Source organism: Myxocyprinus asiaticus, chromosome 3 (genome assembly GCF_019703515.2).
Source record: "Myxocyprinus asiaticus isolate MX2 ecotype Aquarium Trade chromosome 3, UBuf_Myxa_2, whole genome shotgun sequence".
Taxonomy (NCBI): Eukaryota; Metazoa; Chordata; class Actinopteri; order Cypriniformes; family Catostomidae; genus Myxocyprinus; species Myxocyprinus asiaticus.
This window is the reverse complement of record NC_059346.1, coordinates 19,796,079-19,821,912: the sequence shown is the minus strand read 5'-3', so window position 1 is coordinate 19,821,912 and position 25,834 is coordinate 19,796,079. Positions and strand designations below refer to the sequence as shown.

The 25,834-nt window shown below is 38.1% G+C and overlaps 2 protein-coding genes across 4 annotated transcripts in view; one reads left to right on the top strand and one right to left on the bottom strand.

Moving 5' to 3' along the window:
• Nucleotides 1–2,744: 2,744 nt before the first annotated feature.
• On the bottom strand, nt 2,745–5,664 carry fut7 (fucosyltransferase 7). The gene is made up of 2 exons (XM_051677492.1): nt 5,610–5,664; nt 2,745–3,937 (listed from the first exon to the last, which is right to left on the bottom strand). The coding sequence occupies exon 2, from the start codon at nt 3,925–3,927 to the stop codon at nt 2,866–2,868; it is 1,062 nt and encodes a 353-aa protein (XP_051533452.1). The 5' UTR covers nt 3,928–3,937; nt 5,610–5,664; the 3' UTR covers nt 2,745–2,865.
• A 2,312-nt stretch (nt 5,665–7,976) lies between these two features.
• abca2 (ATP-binding cassette, sub-family A (ABC1), member 2) overlaps nt 7,977–25,834 on the top strand; it is an 83,498-nt gene continuing 65,640 nt past the window's right edge. For 2 of the 3 annotated variants that reach the window (XM_051664768.1, XM_051664766.1), the window contains exon 1: nt 7,986–8,761. In XM_051664768.1, the coding sequence (XP_051520728.1) occupies nt 8,696–8,761 (66 nt within the window). In that variant the 5' untranslated portion in view covers nt 7,986–8,695. Of the gene's footprint in view, nt 8,762–25,834 lie in introns of all 3 variants that reach the window. The other variant, XM_051664772.1, reaches the window with a different exon arrangement.

Here is a 25,834-nt window from a genome sequence, read left to right as displayed (position 1 = left end):
AGCACAGCAGGAAAGGGAAATGAGAGGCGGATGGTTGATAAATAATGATTAACCAATGAACCAGTTCATTTCATTTTGGTGAAGGTGATGGAGCTGGAGGCAAACAGATATCACACTCTTGTGCTTCTGTTTTGATGAAAGACATTGCTCAAATTAAGGCAACACGGTCGAGTGCCAAGTTCAGGAGGATGAATTGTCAATGCAGGCAAACCCAGATGTGTGCATCCTTTTGGCAAGTGACAAGATTAAGAATAAGATTAGGGAGCACTTTGGCTAGTTGTCACAAATACTCCACTAGCTGTGAAGTGAAATGCCCCCCCCCCCAAAAAAAAACCTTGCAGCAAAATTCAGCTATGGTCATTAGCTGGTTTAGGTGGTTGATAAGATGGACTACCAGTTGTTAGAACCCTTTACAACCCTTCACTGTATTAATTAATCATTGCATATACCAGTTTTTAAAAATAACTCTATTTTGGGTACGATGTATTTTCATCAGAAAAACTAATCAAATCTGCTCAATACAAAACAAGTGTATATCTCAAATGTTCAATATAACATATCTACAAGTATGGAATCCTACCTGTCAAAAAGCTTCAGACAAAAATGTAATAAATAAGCACCACTTTCTAAATGATTCTACAATGTGCAAAATAGGAAACCACTAAAACAGCCTGTTCAAGATGCCTTATTGTTAAAGAGGATGTGAGACATTAACAAATCAACGTATTTCAATGAGAGAAGATATTCAGAGGGCTGTCAGAGTATTATAATGTCTTGAATTATATCCCACATCTACAAATCAACACAGATTCAATCAATGTCAGTAGACGTGGATGATCAGACTTTCCTTGAGTCATGCTTAAAAAAAGCAGAGAAAGCTGTCTCCTTGATTCATGTAACCTGATTAAGACCCTTTACCAGTTTCCTCAACCTTTAGGAGGAGATCAGGTATTAAGAAATTGAACACCATTTTAATTGACTGGTACATAAAAACTGCACTTCGGTACTCGTAATAACCAAATAAACAATTACATTATCACTTATAACATTTACTACCATGACATGCCACCTACAGAACAGCTGTGGTGTACCAAATCAGTAACAAAGATTTAAAAAAAAAAAAATGTATGGGGTCTTTAACAATGACTGATTATAGAGCATACTGTAGCACATTTCATATCTGAACAATAGCATAGTGTTTCTATGCACCAATAAAATATTGTATTTATCATATTAAGCCAAAGAAATGAAATTCATCTAGTGACTATTGAACAGCTGTGGTGTAAATCAATAACATTTTCACTTAAAGGAGTAGTTAACCCAAAAATGAAAATTCTCTCATAATTTACTCACCCTCATGCCATCCCAGATATGTATGACTTTCTTTCTTCTTCTGAACACAAACGAAGATTTTTAGAAGAATATCTCAGTTCTGTAGCTCCATACAGTGCAATTTAACACTGTCCAAAAATGTAAAACTTCAAAAAGCACATAAAGGCAGCATAAAAGTAATCCATACGACTCCAGTGCTTAAATCCATGTCTTCTGAAGTGATAAGATAGGTGTGGGTAAGAAACAGAACAATATTTATGTCATTTTTTAATATTAATCTCCAATTTCAAACAGCCTTCCTAAGCGCTCTTCTTCATAAGAGTTCTTCTTTTGTTTTTGGCGAATCGCATTCTTCGTGCATATCGCCACCGACTGGGCAGGGAGGAGAATTTATAGTTAAAAAAGGACTTATTGATCTGTTTCTTACCCACACCTTCGCTTCTGAAGACCTGGATTAACCGTATGTTGTATGGATTACTTTTATGCTGCCTTTATGTGCTTTTTTTTAGCTTCAAAGTTTTAGACTCTGTTGACCTTCATTGTATGGACCTACAGAGCAGAAATATTCTTGTTAAAATGTTCGCTTGTGTTCAATAGAAGAAAGTCATACACATCTGGGATGGCATGAGGGTGAGTAAATGATGAGAGAATCTTCATTTTTGGGTGAACTATCCCTTTAAGGTGGGTTTCACACAGGATATTGAGAAGATAAAAAAGAGAGCTTTAAATACAAAATAGCGTAATAATAAATTAAATAGGCCACAAATCAGCTTGTTTCAACTATTTTTTTTTTTCTTGTTTTAACTGATCATTTTGCGGCATACACATTGCCAACACCCCACGCTGTAAGAGTGAGCTGGCATGGTTCATTCTGACTCATTTTAGCTTTCTGTGTGCAGATAAAATCTGAACGTTTTCAGGCATGGCAGTCTTAAAAACTGCTTACCATGGTAACATGGTATTGGCATTCCAAATTGGGGAGAAAAAGGGGAGAAAAATAAAAATAAAAATAGTGAATTACTTTGAAAAATTTTATACAGAAGCATGCAATAATGGCCTTGCAAAAGAGAAAGTCAAAAGAACTCAAAAATTAAAATGGTGGAGGCTGTCAAACTGTGGATACTTGAATTGGAAAGGCGTTCCAGCACATTATGAGCAATGTGTGCACAGTGCACAAATATCCACAAAAAAATAAAAATAAAAAAAACATTCTGTCTTAATTACAGCTAAGAAAATGCTACATATTGAAAAAACAGCACTGAAATATATTTTACAATTAATGTTATAGTTTCAAATGTCATTTTAGGTACTGTATGAGTGGCTGAGACTGAAATGTTGATTTTACTGTTTATATAGTCCTCCAACACATGTTACCCATCACTACCTCTTGTATGACAGAGTTTATAAAAGAAAAATAAACAATATATTGCTGCAAACACATATTTTATTGATTTTCAAACAAATAAATAATAATTTTACAATCTCAATCAGTGTGAAATATGTAAACACATCACATTGTTTACAGATGCAGTGTTACCTGTTGACCCAGCTATAAAGGTCATTGTACACTTTTATATGCCTAGATAGCTGGTGATAATGGATGCAGATTGTACAGAGTCTCTCTCTCCAGTCTGTGTAAGTTCTAACACTATAGTAATTGCGCCACCTAAAATAAGATTCATAATGCTTTCTATTAGCGGCCACTTGTTTTAAGAAAGTAGCCAGTGCCTTTGTGTTACTGAAGTCATTTACATGGATGAATGACTCTGGTGGAATTGATAACTCATAAATTTTCCTGGGTGGGCCCAGCACCACCGGTACACTCCCTGCCTGAAGGGAGTTTCTCCACAGCTTCTCCGTAATGTAGTCTGTGGATATTGAGTTTTCAAAGGCAAGGTAGAAGTAACATCGAGATATAGAGGAAAGCAGCTTGTTGTCTGAGAGTGGGCGCTTAGGCCAATGACCATATATTTCTACCAGTTTAGATGGAATGTGTTTCATAAGCTGCTGAAAAACTAGAGAGCGATTCTGATTGGCTTTGTATTTGCTAACCACCCAGCAAATTAGGCAGTCTCCTTTCTTTGGAATTACGTATCTGTCATCAGTCAAATTTTTTGAAACAAGCTGTCCATATGGCATGAAAATGTCAGCATCATGTCGATAGCTCATTGTCCAGTTGAACAAGCCATTGTAGTTGCTGAGGTTGTGATTGTTCATGGGGGGTTCCAGTGATAACCAAAGCCACTTCTGCATTGGTGGACGGCGGAGGTGAAGAGGAAGTTTGGAGTGCCCGGTCCAGAGTTCATGGTGATGGAAGACCACAACATCTGCTTGAGCAAAGATGGATCTGTTATCCTCCAGAAAGCATCCAGGGATTCCATATTTGTCCAAACACACATTTCTGTCCAGTCTTTGGTGAACTCCAAAAGGCCAGTGCCACAGGAGGATGGTGATGTTCTCCTGGAGACATTGGGGTTGGCTAGTTCCAATTTGATTTAAGAGTAGTAGGTTTTTACTCCAGGATAAGAAATTATACAGCAATATGAAGGCAAACAGACAATAGAGGGCACGACCATGAAGTTTCATTAATTCCATAGTACAAAGACTGTAGTGAAGACAAAGATGTGATTTGGTCACAGATCTCAAAATGTATCAAATCAATTTGGAATTTACTTTGTTGAAAGTAGTGACTAAAATGGCAAGATGTAATTTTTTTTCTCATCACTATACTGTATCTGTACCAAGTAGTGTAACATTACATTTTAAATTCATGTAATAAGATTACAATTACAGACTTTCAGTTAATTACTTTTTAACAACATTACTTGGGCTACGCATTTTTCTAAAATAATATTATGTATGTAGAATACATTTAAAACATGAATTATGTTAATATGTACATCTCTTTGCATTTCTGTGAGAGCTGAAAGGCGTGCGTCCCCTAACGAGTCATTTTAAGGGAGAAATGTGTGGTGCTGACTAAATACAGATGACAATTATGGGAAAAGAGTGGAAAAACGTATTTTGGTAACACTTTACAAAAAGGTTCCATTTGTTAACATTACATTACTTAAAGGAATATTCCTGGTTCAATAAACGTTAAGCTGAATCGACAGCATTTGTGGCATAATGTTGATTACCACAAAAACAAATTTTGACTTTTCTTTAAAAAAAGCCAAAATCTGGGTTACAGAGAGGCACTTACAATGGAAGTGAATGGTGCCAATCTGTAAACATTAAAATACTCACTTTTTTAAAATTATAGCCACAAGGCATAAACAATATGCGTGTTAACATGATTTTAATGTGGTAAAATCGCTTACTAACCTTTTCTGTGTAAAGTTACAATATATCCAATTTTACAACTTCGTTGCCATGACAATGTAATGTCAACAAACACTAAAACGATTGTAAAAATTATGGTTTAAACACCTTTACAGCTGTTTTAATATATGAGTTTTAATCTACGTGCTTTTATTAAAATTATAAGCTTCACATTTCTGCCTTTAAACTCTACAAAAATTGGCCCCATTCACAAACAGTATCTCATTGTGACCTCAATTTTTATTTGTTTTTTTAAAGAAAAGGATGGACAAGATGAAATAATTTTTTTGTTGTAATCAACATTATGCCACAAATGCTGTCAATTGAGCTTAACTTGTTTTTCATTAGTTAATGTTAACATTAGTTCATATACAATGAAATAACATGGACTAACAATGAACAATTGTATTTTTATAAATGCTGTAAAAATGTAGATTTTTTTATTGTTAGTTCATGATACCTTACTGCATTAACTAATGTTAACAAATGGTACCTTATTGTAAAGTGTTACCAGTGTTTTAGAAAAAAAAATGTAAAAGTAAATTTATAAGTAATTTTTCTTTATGTAATCACTAAAGTAATCTGAATTAAAAAATTTGTGGAGAAGTCATTAGTAATTTTCAGTGTATTACTTTTCTGAGTAAATTACCCAATACCTACAAGACAGCATCAGTTATATTTGAGAGAAACAAGGAAACTGACAGTGGGAACATTTAGCAACACTTTAGCTTTGCATGGGTTTGTTCTCAAAAAAAAAAAAAAAAAAAAAAAAAAAAAAACCCTCACAAAGAAAACAGGATGAAATAAATATACCACTTTAATAGCCAAATATATATTTTTAAATCACAATAAAGGCAAATAACTCACATCTATCCATAGTTATTTGTACATCTAAACATTATTTAAATAATTAAAGAGGTGATATTTTCTATTTTCTCAAGCGATGTACTTGCCTAGGGTTGAGAAAGGGTGCCCAGGAACCACATAAAAAGGAAGTTAACGTTGTGCGTGTATGAACGTAGAGTGCCACTGCTTAGTGGGTAAATAAGACATAATCTGAGAGTGTTTCCGGTCTTGCCCCGCCTTAATGCCCCTCACAAAATGTTGTAGCCATTTCTCCAACCACATACCCTTTTCACAGAGTTTCTTTTGAATACTAATCATTAGGCTAAAACAAACTATTGTTCTGGCAATCAGGACACTAGCTGTTATTTCACAGATAATATTTTAAAGAAATATTGGGAGGATTTGAATCTAGAAAGATTTATTGGTGAATTCTTTGGAGGCAAAGTTTGAAAGAACAGTGAGTATATCTAATAATGCAGTGTGGATTGTATTTAAAATGTTTTGGTCTGCACATTGCAGCAGAAGTGCAGTCTGTGCAACAATTTTTGTTAATTGGTTAGTGCAAAATTTGAAGATAAATAAAATTAATAAAAAATAAAATAGCAGTACTGTCCTGATTGGCAAAGAGTGTGAACAATACCCATTTCATGTGAAGAAACATATACATCAGAATATGATTATAATTTATCAATGTTTATGTTTATCAAAATTAATAAATTAATACAATGTCTACAATTTGGTCACATTTAAAGGATGGATGCTCATTTAGCAAAAGAAAAGTCAGTTAGATTTTTAGACTTTTGTAATTTACCTTATTTGCATTCAAATGTTAGTCACATACTGAAAGTTGGGTAAGCAGTTGAAAAGATTTCGAAATGGAACCTATAACTATTTCCTGTTTTTGGTTGGTAAGAGAGCACACCAAGACCCAGGGGTGGATTATGACTAGCAAGCCGCAGCACCCCCCCCCCCCCCCCCCATGCCATCCAAGATGTGAATGAACACAAACAAAGATTTTTAGAAAAATATGTCAGCTCTGCAGATCTATACAATGCAAGTGAATGGTGACCAGAGCTTTAAATGCATATCTTTAGAAGCCATATAAGAAGCAATAAGTGATATAATAGGTGTGGGCAGTGGCAGGCCGTGCATAATTTGCTTGAAGTGAAAATCAGCCCTCCTTTCCTGTTTAATAAATTAAGCAATCACACGGTCATGCAGAACATTTCATGTTTGTAAATCCATAAGGATCTCTTTCTCAACGGCAATACCAGTAGTGATGACAGCCGACTTGTCAGACAGATCTGGCGCTCTTCGCTTTCAAATTACGTCACTTAAAGCGTGATTGCGTCACTCAAGGCCAGCTAGAAGGCCTCGACCGGGACATATTCTAAAGATCACACCCACCAAGAACAAATAAATCAATCTGATTGGCTGATGAATCTGACAATCTGACATTAGATGCGCATTCATTTGCGCTGTTGAGGGATTTTAAAGAAATTCTGAAGGCCTGACGGGGTGGAGCTCAGACTCACGCGCTGCTTCGGGCATGCGATTTGTGAAACAGTTGTCATACTTTGCTTTGTAAGCATCAAGGAATAAATTCTGACTGGATAAACTTTTCATTTTTCTCTATTTGTTTGTAGATTAATTAAGAGTGGAAAGTGATTAAAAATACATAGGCAAAAAGGTGATTGAGAATGAAAGGATGAAAAATATTTATTTTTTTGGCATGTTAGGCTTCTCTGCTGGCCCTGAGAATTCGCCACTGGGTGTGGGTGAGAAAATAGTGTTTAAATAAATTAAATAACAAGGTCTTCCACTTCCAGTACAGCATGAAAACTTTCACCAGGAGACAGTAAACATCTCATACACATCGTAATGATGATGTAGAGGCTTTAGACAGTCATGTATCAAATATGAAACACATGGCGTTATAAGGTTAAAGGGTTGCTCAAAAAATGTAATTAGAAACAGGAAGGCAAAAGGGTCCTATAAGAGCGCTGGGGGCCATCATAGTCACAGGGCTCTGTTGAGGGGGCCTTGCATAAGTTGTGGGGCCCACATATTTAAGCATATATAAAAATTTGTTTTCAAAGTTGATGGGCCTTGAGACCTTGCAGCCCAGGACCCCCCTGGTAGTCAAGGGTCCCTGGGCACTGGCCCCATTGGCCTGGTCCGTAATTCACCTATGCCAAGACCACATGTTAACACTAATCTAAATTTCAAAAGACACCAAAGTCCAAAAAAATTTACCCTTTCCCATCTAAAATGTAGTTTAAAATATATCATTGCACATTTTAAACATAAAGTATCTGATGCCACCAATGAAATTAGTGTTCTTTGTCATATCAATCTTTCTGTGACCAAAAAACAGCACCACACAAAAACAACAGAAGCCAGTTATGAAATAAATAATTTAATCTTTCAAAAATAGACTTTCACAAAGCTCTGAGTAATTAAATTGTCACAATGTATTGTTTTTTTTTTTTTTTTTAAACAAATCGTTGCTTGAAGGATTTGACTAGTAGATTTAACATAATAAAACACTGTAGTGCTGTGCTGCAGAGGGAGCTATTCGCTTGTCTCACTCTCAACATTGTTCAAGGGTTACTCCGTCCGTCGGTTATAATAACATACTTTGATCTAGACAGTTGATTTCATTCTTTCCATAACAGCCACAACTGTGGTCTAGTGCGTGTAGTCAGAACATCAACTAGTAGGGATTACTTCAATCCCAGAAGTAAAGATCCTGGTGCGATTAAAAATGTTTTCACATCGATGGAGTTTCTATTAATAGCCAGGCGTCGCAGAGTGATGAGGATTCAGTAGTGCATCAGTAATCCAGTGGAAGCAGCCACTAGATTTCCATAAAAATCACATCTGATCATCGGTCGCGCGCTCAATACGGTCAGATTACTATAGCTGTAAGAAACGTTTGTACTCTTCGCAACGTTTGGCTGAAGCTGACAGAAGTATCTCCGCCCACTGCTCAATGACATGCGAATATCTTCATCTGCTGCTACCAAAATATCATTTTGTTCACAAACCCAGCCTTCTTATGACAGGATGTTTGGCTTTGCCACATGTCGGCGAGGACAAAATGCTGACAGCAGGATATCAAAAAAGCAACACTGTGATGAATAGGTTATAATTGTGACTTTAGCAGGACCGATTGTCCAACTAATAAAAAATGGGATTTCTTCACCAGCTACACCTTCTCCTGTGGAAGAACGTGACTTTAAAGCGAAGGGGGCCGGTAAGAATGTCTTTGTTTAGAGAGGTCTCGAATTAAAATTGCCGTGTTTTTTAGATTTAGGCCTTGAGGTGTTTTTATTTTGTACGCGAGAGATACACGAGAGCAGACGGGCGTCAGTCACGGATTGAGCTGTTGAAAAATATGCAACATATTTACGAAAGAAATTATGCTCAGGTGCATTCAGTGTTACACGTTCATAACTATCAGGCCCTCTCTATTATATTTTTGTACGCACATTTACTCTGGAAGTTGTGGTGACAGTCGATCATCTAGTAACAGGTGTTTAGGAAACTCTTCGACTGTGGTCGTGTGTGAGACCACACATTGCAAGCAAGTTAAGGGTGTGTCTAAACAACCTGTTAGTAGGGTGATGGTTGTTTCCACAACTTGCTTGAGATGAGAATCATTTTATCTCTGATGTTCACCAGAGTGCTTGTGCTTTGAATCAACGTAGGTTTAGCTTCTCCTAAGGCACAAATGCACTATAACAAACAAGTCATATGCAAAAGCTCTGGTATATGACATGTCACTGGCGTAAAACCATCAAGAAATATGATACTTTTGCTTAGTGGCAAGGGACTGTAGTCTAGGGCTGGGCGATATGTAAAAATTATTTTATTGATAATCGCCTCATCGCGATATACGATTATATCGTCAACCCTCCGTACCGAGGGTCAGTAAATGTTTTTGGAACAGGAAAGACATAAACAAAAACATTTCTAAAAGTCAAATTGCACTTTAAACTAAACGAAAAAAGCAATAAAATAACGGAAGTGGTCAAATTTTTTTATTTTTATTATTTTTGTTTTTAATAAAGGTAATAATGTATTATTATTCCCCAAATCCAAACATTTACCGTCTCCAACGGCTCCATTTGTCATCATGCAAGGATTCGTCAACGTCAACAGGTGAAAAATTACTAATAGCCTAAAAATGAAGAACTAAAGACAATTATAAATGTAAAGATAATAATAATCATAATAAATAAGCATAATAAATGTCCTTGTGTTCCCAAAATAATGCTGCCAAATGTGTGTTCTTATATCGAATTTGTGTTTGTATTGTGTTTTGGTAATACAGTTAATACTGCTTAAAGAAAATAAAATAGAACTCAATTTTAGATTCAAGGTGAACATGTCTTGTATTACTTTATGATTTAATCACTTTCGTCTTTGTTTCTTCAGTACAAAGATATATATTATTAAACCTGCAGAGTTGCATTCATAATGTATGCTAACCACTTGGAGATAAAGTGAACTAAACTCACAGCACCTCCTGAGATGATCAGAGATCATTTGCAGCATTCTCATAGATGACATTATTCTTGCAAAAAAAAAGAGTGAAAACTCTTTAAATGCGCTGCATGCCTCTGAACAAACAGCGAATCAGACACGAGCATTGACTGCTTTTCTTTTGTCTGTTCTTTTTTTTTCTTTTTTTGGGGGGGGGGGGCCTTTCTCCCCTTTTCTCCCCTTTTCTCCCCAATTTGGCATGCTCAATTCCCAATGCACTCTTAAGTTCTCGTGGTGGCGTAGTGACTCGACTCAATCCGGGTGGTGGAGGACAAATCTCAGTTGCATCTGTATCTGAGACGGTCAATCCGCGCATCATATCACGTGGCTTGTTGAGCACATTAGCACGGAGACGTAGCACGTGCGGAGGCTTCACACTATTCTCCGTGGCATCCACGCACAACTCATCATGCGCCCCACCAAGAGGGAGAACCACATTATAGCGACCACGATGAGGTTAACCCAACGTGACTCTACCCACCCTTGCAACCGGGCCAATTGGTTGCTTAGGAAGCCTGACTGGAGTCACTCAGCATGCCCTGGATTAGAACTTGCGACTCCAGGTGTGGCAGTCAGCGTCTTTGCTTGCTGAGCTTACCCAGGCCCCCCTGTTTGTCTGTTCTTAAAAATATAATAAAGTGTTTCTTCAAGCGCGTGTCTTTGTGACTAACAGCATTTCTTGTCATGTGTCACTCCGAGACATCTTACAGGTCGTCCGCCTTTTGCGGGTAGATGAGCAAAATTACCCTCGCATGAAATAAATTTGGACAAGGAGCTTGCGAACTGGATTCAGCTTTGTCACATTTTGCGGGCGCTAGTTTCACACCCTGGCCACTGTTTAATATATTTAGCGACTTCCCAAATCCACAGTTTTGCCATTTCCCGATATTGTCAATTGAGTGTCGCAATTGGCATCGGGATCTTTGCAAGACATCGTTGATATCTGATAACATTGTCCTATCACCCAGCCCTACTGTAGTGTTCACCATTTGGTTCTGAATGTGAATAGAAGGGAGAAGAAAGCAAAACCTTAGGATAGCAGGACCTTATGATAAGGTGAAATTCATTTCAATAGTTCACACTAGATGTCTCAAGGCTAGGAATGAGGATTCATGTTTTGCTCTTTATTTGGTGTAAACAAATTCTGAGATCTTGGCAAGGAAAGATGTGCATAATATACACTGCCTGGCCAATAATAATAATAATAATTAACAATAATAATTTCATTAGACCACCTTTAGCTTTGATTATGGCGTGCATTCATCACATGCAACGTCACAACATTTAATTCCGTCCAGAGTTGCATACATTTTTGGCCAAGATCTTGTATTGATGACGGGAGAGTCGAACCACTTCATAAAGTCTTCTCCAGCACATCCCAAAGACAGTCAATCAATGGGGTTAAGGTCAGGACCCTTTGGTGGCCAGTTCATGTGTGAAAATGATTCCTCATGCTCCCTGAAAAACTCTTTCACGATTTGAGCCCGATGAATCTTGGAATATGCCCATGCCATCAGGAAAGAAAAAATCCATTGATGGGATAACTTGGCCATTCAGTACATTCATGTAGTCAGCTGACTTCATTTTATTGCCGGATAACGTTGCTGAGTCTAGACCTGACCATTTGAAGCAACCCCAGATCATAACACTGCCTCCAGAGGCTTGTACAGTGGGCACTATGCGTGACGCGTACATTGCTTCATGCACTTCCCCTCTTACCCTGGTGCGCCCATCCCTTTGGAATAGGGTAAATCTGGACTCATCAGACCACATTACCTTTTTCCATTGCTCCATTCTATAATATATATTCAGTGCAGTGCATAAAATCATGCATATACGGTTCAGAAGCTTCAGTTAATATTCACACCAACCATCAGAATGGGGAAAAATGTGATCTCAGTGATTTTGACCGTGGCATGATTGTTAGTGCCAGACGGGCTGGTTTGTATTTCTGTAACTGCTGATTTCCTGGGATTTTCATGCACAACAGTCTCTAGAGTTTACTCAGAATGTGCCAAAAACAAAACAAAAAAACATCCAGTGAGCAGCAGTTCAGCGGACGGAAATGCCTTGTTGATGAGAGAGGTCAACGGGAAATCGTGGGAAGTGTCTAGTCAGCAAATGTGAGCATTTTTCGTTTGCTCTGTCCAGTGGATGCTAAAAGAATGAGCTTGAGTGAGTTCAGCTTTCCCCTGACTGCCTGTCTTTATTGGTTAGCTACACACTGCTAGTACACACTGAATGCTGTCAGCTCTTTGCGAAGAGTGTTTGTGGTTTGATGGTAGTGGAGTGCAGGTATCTTCAGATGTTTGTCAAAAACAGTGTGTCATTGAGAGATGTATGGTAGAGAGGATATGTTTTTATGATTTAAGTCTGAGGTAATGAATTGCTGTACTGTCTGTTTGGATTACACAAGCCAGAACAGTAGATAGGGATGCAATTGGTGGGTAACAGCTTTATGTAGGGCAATTACCTTAATGTACGATTCATAGTATGTTTATTTGACAATGAGGATTAGTTATTTATCATATGTTCTAAGCACTGGCATTAAATAGCTGAATAACAGCTTCCTCTGACAGAATCCCACAGACATTTCTCTAATCCAATCACAATATTTGATTAAGCATGAATTTGATGGAGCCATCATGTTTTAGAAATAATAAGTCTTTGTTCAAATGTAAAAATTATCTTTCTTTCTTTTTTTTTTTTTTACATTTATGACTCCTTGTAATCATCAACATGATCACACCGGAAGTCGGCATGTTGTTTTCGAGAGTTCCAGTACCATAGGATTGGCCACATTATGCTGACTCACTGACAAGCTCCATCTCCCTTTAGACATTTTTGTTTTTACAATCACTTGTGGCACAACCAGAAGCGTATTGTGTCAGCATTATACAGAAGCTCTGAACCGCAAGGTGGAAAAAAAAAAAACGGTGAAAAAAAAATACAAATAAATAGTCTCAGTTCCTTCCTGAACCTAAGTCTTAAAGTCTCTTCAATTTAAAAATAAATAAATAAATAAATGTATTATTCAGCTATATAGCAACAGAGAAAGCATTAAAAACATAAAATTACGTTTACTGTTAGTGGCACCTGGTGGCCAAGGTTGGTACCGCATGCATTGTTTTTTGAAGAGAGAAAAAAATGTAAGACTTAGGCGCAGGAAGGAACTGAGACACTTTTTTTTTTTCACCGTTTTTTTTCTTCCACCTTGCGGTTCAGAGCTTCCGTAGTATTACACTCTGTACAGCTGAAAACAACTCGCTTCACAACTAACTTTTGGTGCCCCTCTGTGGACATTACACCTGGAAAATGAAGCTCAACACTTCGTCCACCCCAACGACAGTTACCGCTTTGGCCAATGGGGGCAGTGTTTCCAATTTTGGTAAGCCCAGACCGATTTTGGCTAAAGAAAAGTCAAGCTACTTTCCGATTTCACTTTGAGATTAGTCTGTTGTCATTCGTACTGTAGTAGTCAAAATAATCACGGCATCTGATTTTTACATACCCGAACCAAACCACATTTGTTGGTGGTTTGAAATCTGATTAAAATCAGGGCCCGTATTCACAAAGGTTTTTATCTTACCACTAGTTCACCAAAGAATTCCTAGCTATGAGTTTTTGCTTAAAACCTATTCACAGAACTGCTAAGAGCAAGTTTTACTAAGGAAATTTTAAGATGAGAGTAAGGTGGAGTTGACCTCGTTGTTGTGGATGACATAACGTATTATTAGCGCTCTTTTAAAGCACCCACAGTGATTGGTAGACAGGGAACCGCTATTTATCATCTAAGACAGACAACGATATATATACATACGTTAGATAAATAGATATTTTTTTCGGTTGATGAAAATGTTTTCATCCTGTGTTGATGTAATGAAACAAGCGTGCATCCCATCAACAGCATCAAAACACTGGGTATCCCCGTGATTGCCGTGATTCCCCATGAATGCTCCCTTTTATTCTCTGCAGCGAGTGCACATCCACAGGAAAAAATATGCTATGAATTGTCATGACGATATGCAGTCTGGAGAGGGCATATATAGTTTGATTGTTTATTCTGCTGATGGATGACAGAAATTCCCAATTCATCCACACTACACAGTTTGTTAAATGCTTTATCTCCGGTGTAATTGGGTTGTTTCAGTTTGTGGGAGAGGTACCTGCATCTTTAACTAAGTTTACAATAATGAAAACACCCTCGCAATTTAGGTGATATATTTTTTAAAGGTCAATGTCAACATTATAATATTTATAATATTATACTATTAAAATACATTGACTCAGTTGTGATTCAGGTGATACCTTTTTAAGTGGTCAATGTCATAATAATATTCTAATATATTGTTTTTAATGCGGATGGACGACAGCAGCCATGCTTCAGATAATTTGTGAGTCACTCTTAGGGATTTAGAAGTCCTCAGGAAAACTTCTATGCTGTTGTGGGTTTAGAAGCTAATTTTTGCATTAAAATGCTTCATGAATGACTCTTAGTCAAGTCATTTTTATTTGTATAGTGCTTTTCACAACACACAATGTTTCAAAGCAACTTTACAGGAAATCATGCATTAACAAAAAAATTAAACTGTAATATCTATAAAGTCTAAGATTGGTCATTGTGTAGTTTGATCAAATATGATTGTAAATTGTGTATACAAATTAAATAATAATTGTATTTAGAACCCCTGTGAGCAAGCTGAATGCGACTGTGGCAAGGAACACAAAACTCCATAAGATGTTGGTTAATGGAGAAAAATAACCTTGGGAGAAACCAGGCTCACTGTGGGGGCCAGTTCCCCTCTGGCTAAACAGCATGAATATAAAGCCAATATTAGTTATTTGTGTGCAGTGCAAGTCATGGTTTAAAATTGGTAAATTAAGTAAGTGTTAAGGTCCATTGTTTAACAAAAAAGGAAAACAAAAAATTTGTATGAACTTTAAGGTTACTGACTAATGTCTTTTGAAGTCCATCCTGGATTAACTGCAGAATTTCTTATAGATGCATTGTTCTTTGTTAGTTGGCTGATGAAGGTTTTTTTTGGGCAATTAAATGATAGTCGTATGTATTCCATTTCAAGAGTGTAGTCCATCAATAGACAAAGGTGATTCAGGCAGAGATCAATGAAGTGCAACCGACAGGTCATTTCGGTGAGGTTCGCTGGGGTCCATCCTAAGTCCAAGGTTCAGGCAGTGGCATATGAAGTATCCAATGTCTTACAGTTGGAGTTGGCATCAGTTCATCATCTGAAGTCAAAAGACTGAAGTGTTGTCTGGCTAGCACCAGCTTTAGTTTGTCGCCATCACTCAGCGACACGTAGGAGTCTGACACCAAGCAGGAACAGAGCTGGATCTGGCTGGCTCTGGTAACCTCGGGAAAGGAACATGGAATAATATTAGCGTAGATGCCATTCAATTTTATGCAGAGTTATAGATCATGATAGATGTTTCTGGTTCCGGCAGACCTAACTAAAGCAGCCTAATTGTGAGTTGATGGATAAATTAGGTGTATGGTGTATCATAGATGAGTCTTTAGTCTAGACTTTGAGTGAGTGAGTGAGTGTGTCTGCATCCTGAACAGTGTTAGGGAGACTATTCCATAGTTTAGGAGCCAAATATGAAAAGGATCTACCTCCTTTTGTGGATTTTGATATTCTTGGAATTATTAACAAGCCGGAATTTTGTGATCGTAATGAACATGACTGAATATAGCGTGTCAGAAGGTCACTTAAGTACTGTGGAGCTAGACCATTCAAAGCTTTGTATGTAGTTAACAGAATTTTAAAATTAATACGAAATTTAACAGGAAGCCAATGTAGCGACGATAAAATTGGGCTAATATGATCATATTTCTTGGTTGTATTCAGCACTTTGGCAGCTGCATTTTGAACCAATTGAAGTTTATTTATTGAACTTGCTGGACATCCTCCCAGTAAATCATTACAATAATCTAGTCCTGAGGTCATGAACGCATGAATTAGTTTTTCGGCATCAGCAACAGAGAGCATGTGTCATAACTTAGCAATATTTCTGAGGTGGAAGAATGCTGTTCTACAAACATTGGAAATCTGATTTTCAAAGGATAGATTGGTATCAGATATAACACCTAAGTTCTTCGCTGTAGAAGACGATGTAACAGTACATCCATCGAGAGTCAAATTATATTTCAACGGCTTACTTTTAGAGGTTTTTGATCCAATAATTAGTACCTCTGTTTTGTCGGAATTGAGTAGAAGGACATTTCTGGTCATACAATCTTTGATTTAATTCATACACTCTTTTTTTCAATTTTCATTGGGTTTAGAAGAAATATAAAGTTGGGTATCGTGGAAACTTATTCCATGATTCCTGATGATATCTCCCAGGGGAAGCATGTATAAGGAGAGAAGCAGAGGTCCTAAAACTGATCCCTGTGGCACTTTTGTTTGATTTGACAATTGCTCGTTTACCCATACAAAGTGGTAGCGGCCTGATAAATAGGACCTAAACCATGCTAATGCAAGCCCACTAATGCCAATATAATTCTCCAGCATATTCAAGAGAATGTCGTGATCTATCATGTCGAAGGCAGCACTAAGATCTAAAAGCACTAGAAGAGAAGTGCAGCCGCGATCAGATGATAAGAGCAAGTCATTTGTAACTCTGATAAGTCCAGTCTCTGTACTGTGATGGGGTTTAAATCTGGACTGAAATTGTTCATATATACCATTTCTCTGTAGAAATGAATATAGTTGGGAGGACACTACATTTTCTAGTTTTTTCGACATAAATGGTAGATTTGAAATTGGTCTGTAATTAGCCAATTCTCCAGGATCAAGCTGTGGCTTCTTAATAAGCGGTTTAATGACTGCCATTTTAAAGTTTCTTGAGACATGCCCCAAGGATAGTGAGGAGTTAATAATATTAAGAAGAGGTTCTGAGTTTACAGGGAATACCTCTTTTAAGAGCTTAGTTGGTATTGGATCTACATATATGTCGAGGCTTTAGATTTTTTGATAGGTTATGAAGAGCTAACAAAACTTATGATGGCGAAGGATTGAAGTTGCTCATGAGGAAAATTATGAGACACTGTTTTCTGAGGTGCTGTGACAGTTGATTGCATAGTTCCAATTTTATTTCTGATTATTTAAATTTTATCAGTAAAGAAATTCATGAAGTCATTACTATTGCGCTGCGACGGAATATCTGGTTCATGCGATGCTTTATTCCTAACAACTTTAGCCACAGTACTGAATAAGCACCTAGGATTGTTGTGGTTATTTTCTATGAGTTTGCTAAAATATGCTGACCTGGCAGCTTTTAGTGCCTGTCTGTAGCAACAGACACTATCCTTCCATGCACCACAAAATACCTCTAATTTTGTATTCTTCCACTTGCGCTCCATTTTCCGAACTGCTTTCTTGAGAGCATGAGTGTGATCATTGTGCCATGGTGTGGGGCTTTATTCTTTTTTTTTTTTTTTTTAATTGGAGAGGGGCGACACTATCAAGAGTGCTAAAGAAGTCTGTATTTATATTTTCTGTTATTACGTCAAGTTCTTCTTGTCTTTTTGGCTTACTGAGTTTATTAGATAAATCTGGAAGTTTATTAATGAAGCTATCTTTAGCGGTTGAAAGAATAGTTCTACCTGAACGATAGCATGGTGTAGATTGAGTGTCATTAGCTGATCGCAGCAAACAAGAGACGAGGTAATGATCTGAGATGTCATTGCTCTGCGGTAGAATTTCTATAGTATCAACATCAACTCCATATGACAGAATTAAATCTAGCGTATGATTATGGCAATGGTCCTGTCAAATTTTGTCTGACTACAAGAGAGTTGAGAATATCGATAAATGCTAATCCCAATGTGTAATTTTCATTATCTATGTGAATGTTGAATTCACCAACAATTAAAGCTCTATCTTCATTAACTACTAGATCTGATCGAAAATATGCAAATTCACCAAGGAAACCAGAGTACGGCCCGAGTGATCTATGTACTGTTGCAAGGGCAAAAACGACAGATTTTTTACTTAAAATCTGACGGTGTCACATTAATCATTATTAGTTCAAAAGATTTACATTTATATCCTGTCCTCTGAGTAACACCAAAAACTTCACTGTAAATTGTAGCAACCCCACCTCCTTGACTCTTCAGATGAGGCTCATATTTATAACAATAACCTGGGGGAGTATATGAACAATTTACGAGTCCTAAATTTAGGAGTGACACGCCCCTAATTTTTGCTCCAAAATTTCCGCATTGGGAGCTACTTTTAGCCTTAAGATTTTTTTGTGAATACGGGCCCAGATCTTTAGAAATCCATTTTATTTTGAACGGTCATATTGTATTTTAAAGTGAATTTGAAAGTGCAGACAGTCAGTCCTAAAGAATTTGGGTGTAGTGTGAACAATGCCTTGGCTTCCTTATTTACCTTTATGCTAATTCTCTCACACACCAGACTGGGTGACTGTTTTTCCTTGTTAATAAAGTGCTACATCCACCTCCAGCCTCCCAAAACAAAACCCACACACTTCATAGAATCTTTGTTGTGGGATGTATTATGGTGTCTGCTTGGATGTTAGCTAAACATTAATCCAAAATTTATGTTTTAATGCACTGGCTGCTGTTACCTTGTGCCAAGTGCAACACGGGCTGACCTACTTCCTGCAAGCTTCAATCCCTGAACAGTTGGCTGAAGCAGGGACAGGCATAGCTGTCTGCGTATCTATGGAGACAGAGGGAGAGAGAGAGGGAGAAAGATAAATGGATAAAGCAAGAAAGAGTCAAGGCACAGACAGCAGTCAGATAACTGGACAGTCATTAAGAAAGAACAAGTGAAGGGGGGCCTGGGTAGCTCAGCAAGCCAAGACGCTGACTACCACACCTGGAGTCCCTAGTTCGAATCCAAGGCATGCTGAGTGACTCCAGTCAGGCTTCCTAAGCAACCATTCGGCCCAGTTGCTAGGGTGGGTAGAGTCACATTGGGTTAACCTCCTCGTGGTCACTATAATGTGGTTCTCGCTCTCGGTGGGGCACGTGGTGAGTTGTGTGTGGATGCTGCAGAGAATAGCATGAGCCTCTACATGCGCTAGGTCTCCGCAGTAATGCGCTCAATTAGCCACGTGATAAGATGCGTGGATTGACTCTCTCAGATGCGGAGGCAACTGGGATTCGTCCTCTGCCACCCAGATTGAGGCGAGTCACTACACCACCATGAGGACTGGGAATTGGGAATTGGGCATGCCAAACTGGGGAGAAAAGGGGAGAAAAGAAAAAAAAAAAAAAAAAAAAGAAAGAGTACTTGAGTGTAATGGCAGCTGTCTGAATTTTACATGCAGGCTGTATGTTATTGGAATCACAGTGCATGTATTGAGCTGGTTGAGCTGGTTTAATGCGGTGATCTCACTAAAAGAAATGCAGATACTCTACCATGTCGAATAAAAATGCAGTGTGTGTGCACAGAGATGATGTTATTGCACATTTCTTTCTACAAAAAAAATAAAAATAAATGCTGTTTGCTTAAGATGACAAATTATGTATTATAATAATTTGACCATTTAAGCCTATACAGCATTTTTGTAAGACAATGTGTAAGCCATTTACAGAATAGCATCGCAGAAAAACCCTGTTACTTTTGCATTAGTTGCATTAGCTGACTGTTATTGGTAAGATAATTATAACAGTACACCAGTTGCCTTCGATACTAGTTTGGCAGAAATGTAAACTGAGTTTGGCAAACTGCAGGGCTCCATTTTTGTAATGAAAATTAAATTGGAAGATCCATGAGAAATATTCAATGTTCAAAGACTCAGATTCAGAGCTAGTTGATTCAGCTAGCAATAAAGAAAGTTATGCTGCATTAAAGAGCCCCTTTTGATAGTGAGCCTGCTTCAGTGGAAAATTAATCATATACAGAATATACTCTATATGCACAGAATGATTCAATTAATTTAATAGGAATTTAATTGAGAACCAATATGAATTTGGGATCAATTGGATTGTAATGGACAATGACATTTTTTAATTATGTGGCAATATGGCAGCAAAATAATTTATTATACATGTACATAAATTAAAGATGAAGTATTAGACATTGTGTATAGATGGTAAATGTTGTGTGTGGGAGTATGATGCAAACCAGTACATTGGCACTGATGTGTGCTGTAACATTTAGGCCTACTACAGCAGCATAATTGTGTGACATGAATGTTATTAACATTTGTATGATACTGTATGATAAAAAAAAAACAGCGGTAGTGCGCCGTTGATGAATGCATATAGGGGAACACTGAATTTTTCAGTGAAGATATGGAAACATTTAGATATTTACTTTTTAGCCCTAATATGTTTCCTGTCCATGTTGTAATTATTGCTGTGAGCAACTTGCATAAATGCCAAAGTGGGAATGTAGCTCTTGGACAGTTGTCACCCACAGATTGTGTGTAATTAAAAGAAAGAGTCTACTGAAATAAGATTCAAATTATAACATGCAACACTATTCCAAAAATGAAATAATATATCAGACAGATATAATAAATGTGTGGCATAATTTGGGCCTAATTTTAAATTGTCTTCTCAAATCCTCTCACGGGCCGGACTTGCTGTATTCGGCCTGTGGGCAGTGTGTTTGACATCCATGATATAGATGATCGCATTCTCAGGAGTGAGCGACACTTTGTGGAAAGTAGTGCTTTGGGTTGATATTGCTGATTATCAGTCTGCTTATGGAGTAAGTGGGGCAAGTTCTCATGCTGAAAGTTTCCCTATGTCCAGTGATTGGTGCCCTGCTAGCCCAGCATACCTCAGAGAGCCTGCTGAATTATTGAGATCTCTCCATACTCCTGAGAGAAGAACAGTGCTGGAGGAAGACTGGATTAAATAAACATGAGATTGAAGAGAAGAGGAACGAGGGACAGAGCGTCTATAGTGCAAAGTACTATAGTAGTTAACCATTCAGAAAGAAACAGGGCTTAGATATTAGAAAGAAGAGGGTTGGTAGACAGAAACATCTTTTATAATTACAAGGCTGAAAAGTGAGGCAATGACATGAGTGCAGAATCGAGAAAGGAGAGTAGCTCTCACTGTAACGAGGGCACGTAGGGCAGTGTGTTAAATGAGGAAAGAATTCGGTGAGACAATAGAGGTGTTAGAGTGTGTTAGGCAGAAAACGAAAGAGATACATGAAAGAAACAAGGGACAATACAGAAATGAACTGAGACAGAAAGGAGGGATTGTGGAGTAAAGAACTCTAGAGCCAAAGAGTTATCCCTTAATTTGGCCACAAGATCAGCTATAAAACCTTGACCCATTTAGCCCCATGGTGTGTGTCCACCTTAATTGAATGGCAGTGTGTTTCCAGAGTCAGTGATGGTCCATCTAAAATGGTAATTATTGCAGCAACCATCAACTTGTGAAGTTCACCGGGGAGCCATAAATTGGGGCAGAGAAGGAGATATAGAGAGAACCAGGTTAGTTTTGCAACATGGAGACAGTTAGTTGACTCTTCTATCACTTTCTCAGTTTGGCCCATCAAGGAACTTAGCCTATTGACTGAAGTACAAATGTAGAGTTTATATAGGCACAATTACACATTCCTTTGTGCAACGAAATTCCGGCAGCAAAATGCAGTCATCTAAATGAGGAATCTGTGCGATTGTGAGTTTGTACTTCCGGTGGTGAAGAATTTCCCCTCGTGGAGTTCAAGTTTGGTGAACTTTGACAGCCGAATTCGCCGCGTTGACCAATGGGAAGTTGCTTGGTTTGGCAGTGACCTCTGTGTGGGCGGTGCTTCGTAGACAGCTACACTGAATATTCACAATGGACAAGGGTATAATTTTAGCAGTGAGTTTGTTTAACTTAAGTCTCACAGAGTGTAAAGTGCAGCATTAAAAAGAGGCTGCTTGACAAGTATATTTTTGCTGTTTTCACACACGCTGAACTTCCGCCCATGCCATCTTTGCCTGCGGAAAGGCATATGTGACCATCACTCTATATGAGCATTTAAATTTTTAGCTCGTTTGAATAGAATTGTTGATGCATAATACATAAAATATTAGTTTTGTTTTAGAAATAAAGGTTTAATTGCACTGTAAGCATGAACTATATTTTAATGTTTTTTTTAAGAAAATCTGAGTGGTGCATGCCAGAACAAAATTTGCCACCGCAGTTCTTGGGTGTTCTGGGTGTTTGTAAGCACACGCTTTACAGTTAGTATGGTGTTCCGGGTAGTTGCTGGTTAATTGCTGGCTTGCTCAAGTCAAAAGAGTCCACCCCCAAGTGTCTATAATATTCTGGTTCCTAGATATGGCTTAGGTCCCTAATTTAAGTGTATTTTGTTTTTGTTCTTTTGTTTTGTTTTTTGCCTGTTTTATCACCTGCCGAATGTGTAAAAGCCGAATAGTAATAGCACACCTCTCTTCAACAAGCTGCACAATTTGATGTATCCTTCAGGTTTGTAGTAGCACAAGTGATGAGGGATGAGTGATGCACCAAGGTTAGAAATTTGAGCAAATCCCTAAAACTAAGTATGAGCAATAGTAATAGTGATGCCTTGGCCAACACCACAAATAAAAAAAATAAACAAAGAATATTTGCATGTCACCTCAACCTTCAACGAATTCCCTGATGATGTTAATTACACTGAGACACTTCCTCATCTTCTTGTGTAATGGTTGGACAATAAGGAAGTGGAATTGCTTTTGAGGTCACCTTCTAGGGTTTGCAAACTGAAATAATGGAACTTACCTTGAACATGTATGATAAAATGGACCATTCATTGGATGGTGTATCCTTGATTATATAGCCTACTTTGTATGAATGCTGGATAAGCACCACATGTCTTAAATATACAAGGTGTATGTATGTCCTGTTTGTGTTCTCAATGGCCCCATTTCCACCTGGTATTAAGATGCATCTCGGGTGATCCGATCACATGTGGTCAGGTGAGACACATCGCTGTTTACACCTGCTCACTTAAATGCATCTCCTGTGACCACTTGTGTTCGGTTTTGGAGAGGAGGGTCTCTGTTTCATGACGACATACATCAATCACTATGTCAGTGTGTTACTGCATGATATTAAAATACAAGTCAGAAAAGACAAAGAAAGTGCGGGAAAAAAAAACTGCGCTATTTCTCCCTGATGCGGTTGAAATTTAATCTAAGCACAAACGCAACATGTAAAGCAGAATTATCCATTATTTAAGTGGATTACCTGTATTAAAGGAACTTCAGGTGTTTGTGCTTGTCATCTGTGTTGATATCAAACACACTCCGTGAAGCTCTGGTGATTGTGTATGTATCTGCTTTTTAAAATTTTCAGATTGGACGATTATTTCCTTTTAAAGCAGCTTTTAAACGGCAAAGTTTAAACTTGTTTTAGCGCAGCGGTTGATTGACAGGAGGGGGTGGTGCTTCACTGCTGCCGGGATTCATACAGGACGGATTAGCATCAAATGCGATCTGTTCACATGCGTTTTTGCCTTTGACACTGTCAACCTTTTAAACATATGGCTTCCTTAGGGTCCTTAGCTTTCTAAGATCATGAGAAACAAATTCAGTCAATTGTGTCCAAAATTTAGACTGGTAGAGTATAAAATCAACAAAACAGTTCCTTAACCTTAACATATTTACCTAATATAATAATACCTGTGTTCTTATTAAAATGCAGTGAAATTGTTCTCTGCCTGACCTAATTTTGTCCTTATGTATAAAGTATTTCATAAAACATTTACCACATTAATAAACAAGAAATATTAATCGGTCATAAATGTTCTTGTTCACCTTAATTTTGTAATGTGTCATGCAAGGATTTGTGAGGTAATAAGGGTATTACATTAATAGAGCGCAACACTCTGGTTCCGGAAGTAAAAATCCCATTAATTTATTCCCATTGATGAATTGATTTTCAACAATAACTTATAAACCTTTAAAGACAGGGGGGCCTGGGTAGCTCAGCGAGTATTGACGCTGACTACCGCCTCTGGAGTCACAAGTTTGAATCAAGGGAGTGACTCCAGCCAGGTCTCCTAAGCAACCAGATTGAACCGGTTGCTAGGGAGGGTAAAGTCACATGGGGTAATGAGGACCTCGTGGTCGCGATTAGTGGTTCTCACTCTCAATGGGGCGCGTGGTAAATTGTGCGTGGATCACGTAAAGTAGCATGAACCTCCACATGCTGGGAGTCTCCGCGGTGTCATGCAAAATGAGCCATGTGATTAGATGTGCAGATTGACGGTCTCAGAAGCGGAGGCAACTGGGACTTGTCCTCCGCCACCCAGATTGAGGGGAGTAACTGTGCCACCACGAGGACCTACTAAGTAGTGGGAATTGGGCATTCCAAATTGGGGAGAAAAGGGGATAAAAAAAACTTCAAAGACACCTACCGTGAGCTGCGAGGTTGTTAATCGATGGTATATGCTTCCATTGGAGCCATCTGTCTGCGTTATTTCAACTTCGTTGTTTAAAAATCGTGTTTGATGGCTTAATTCATGGTAAACAACTATGTTGCCCATGGTACAGCAGTGAAAGATCCACCAATCAGAGAACCGTGGCCAACGAAAGCCACAAAACGGAATCAGAGTCATCGGCCACTCCCATGACGTACTGTGAATGATGTAACCAAGTCAGTCTTCCTTCACCCTTAAACTTCTTATGAATTTGTATACACTGGTGGGCAAAAGATTGGAATAATGGACAGATTTTGTGTTTCTGAAGGAAATTGGTACTTTAATTCACCAAACTGATCACAAAGTATAGTCAGGACATTACTGATGTAAAAAACAGCACGATCACTATTTGAAAAAAGTTATTTTTTTTTAAGATTAACATTTTTATTTGAGTCATAGAAATGACAAAGAAAAACAAAACATATATACAATGAATCAACATTTAACTCCCACTACTACCCCTCCCCAATCAACAACCCCACCCGACCCCCTACGAACATCCTCGTGGTCTCACATAAGTACACACACACAGAAAAAATTTATAAAATAAAAAATATATAATAATCATACACATCTCAAACTACGCCTCTCTCTCCACAGTCCCTCCCCGAGAGTCCCCCAAAAATGTCAAATAACTGCCCCATTTCCCATAAAATGAATCCCAGATCCCCAGCCTTCTACACGACACCTCTTTGAAAGCTGCCACCCTGCCTATCTCCTCGCACCACTCACGAAACCAGGATCCAATTCTTCATGTACTTATCTCCTACATCAATGACCGCCCCATCACCCAAAATACAGAGCCTGGGGCAAAAGGAGATCTGATTACCCAATACGTCGGCCATAAAATTCTGGACCTTCAACCAGAACTCCTGTATCTTATGACACCCCCAAAAAACATGGGTGGTGTCTCCATCTTCTAAATGGCATCGCCAGCAGGTGGGTGTGTCCTTAAAACCAAGCCTATACAATTTAGAAGGGGTCCAATAAAATCTGTGTAGAATCTTAAATGGCATAAGGCACACTCTTGCATCTCTAGATGCAGACTTGACGTTTTTAAGAATCCTAGCCCACACTCCCTCCTCCAAAAACAAATTGAAATCTTCCTCCCATAATCTTTTGAGGGAATTTAAAGCTCTGTCCCCCAGACTCTGAATTAGCAAGGAGTAATACACTGATGCCTCATGACCTTTTCCAAAAGCAGTAATCACCACTCCCAGAGTATCTGCCACTCTAGGGGGGTGCGTGCCACTCCCAAAAACAGTGAAGAGTAAGTGGCGCAGCTGTAAATACTTAAAAAAAAATTATGACCTGTGAATGCCAAAATTTTGAACCAAATTTTCAAAAGT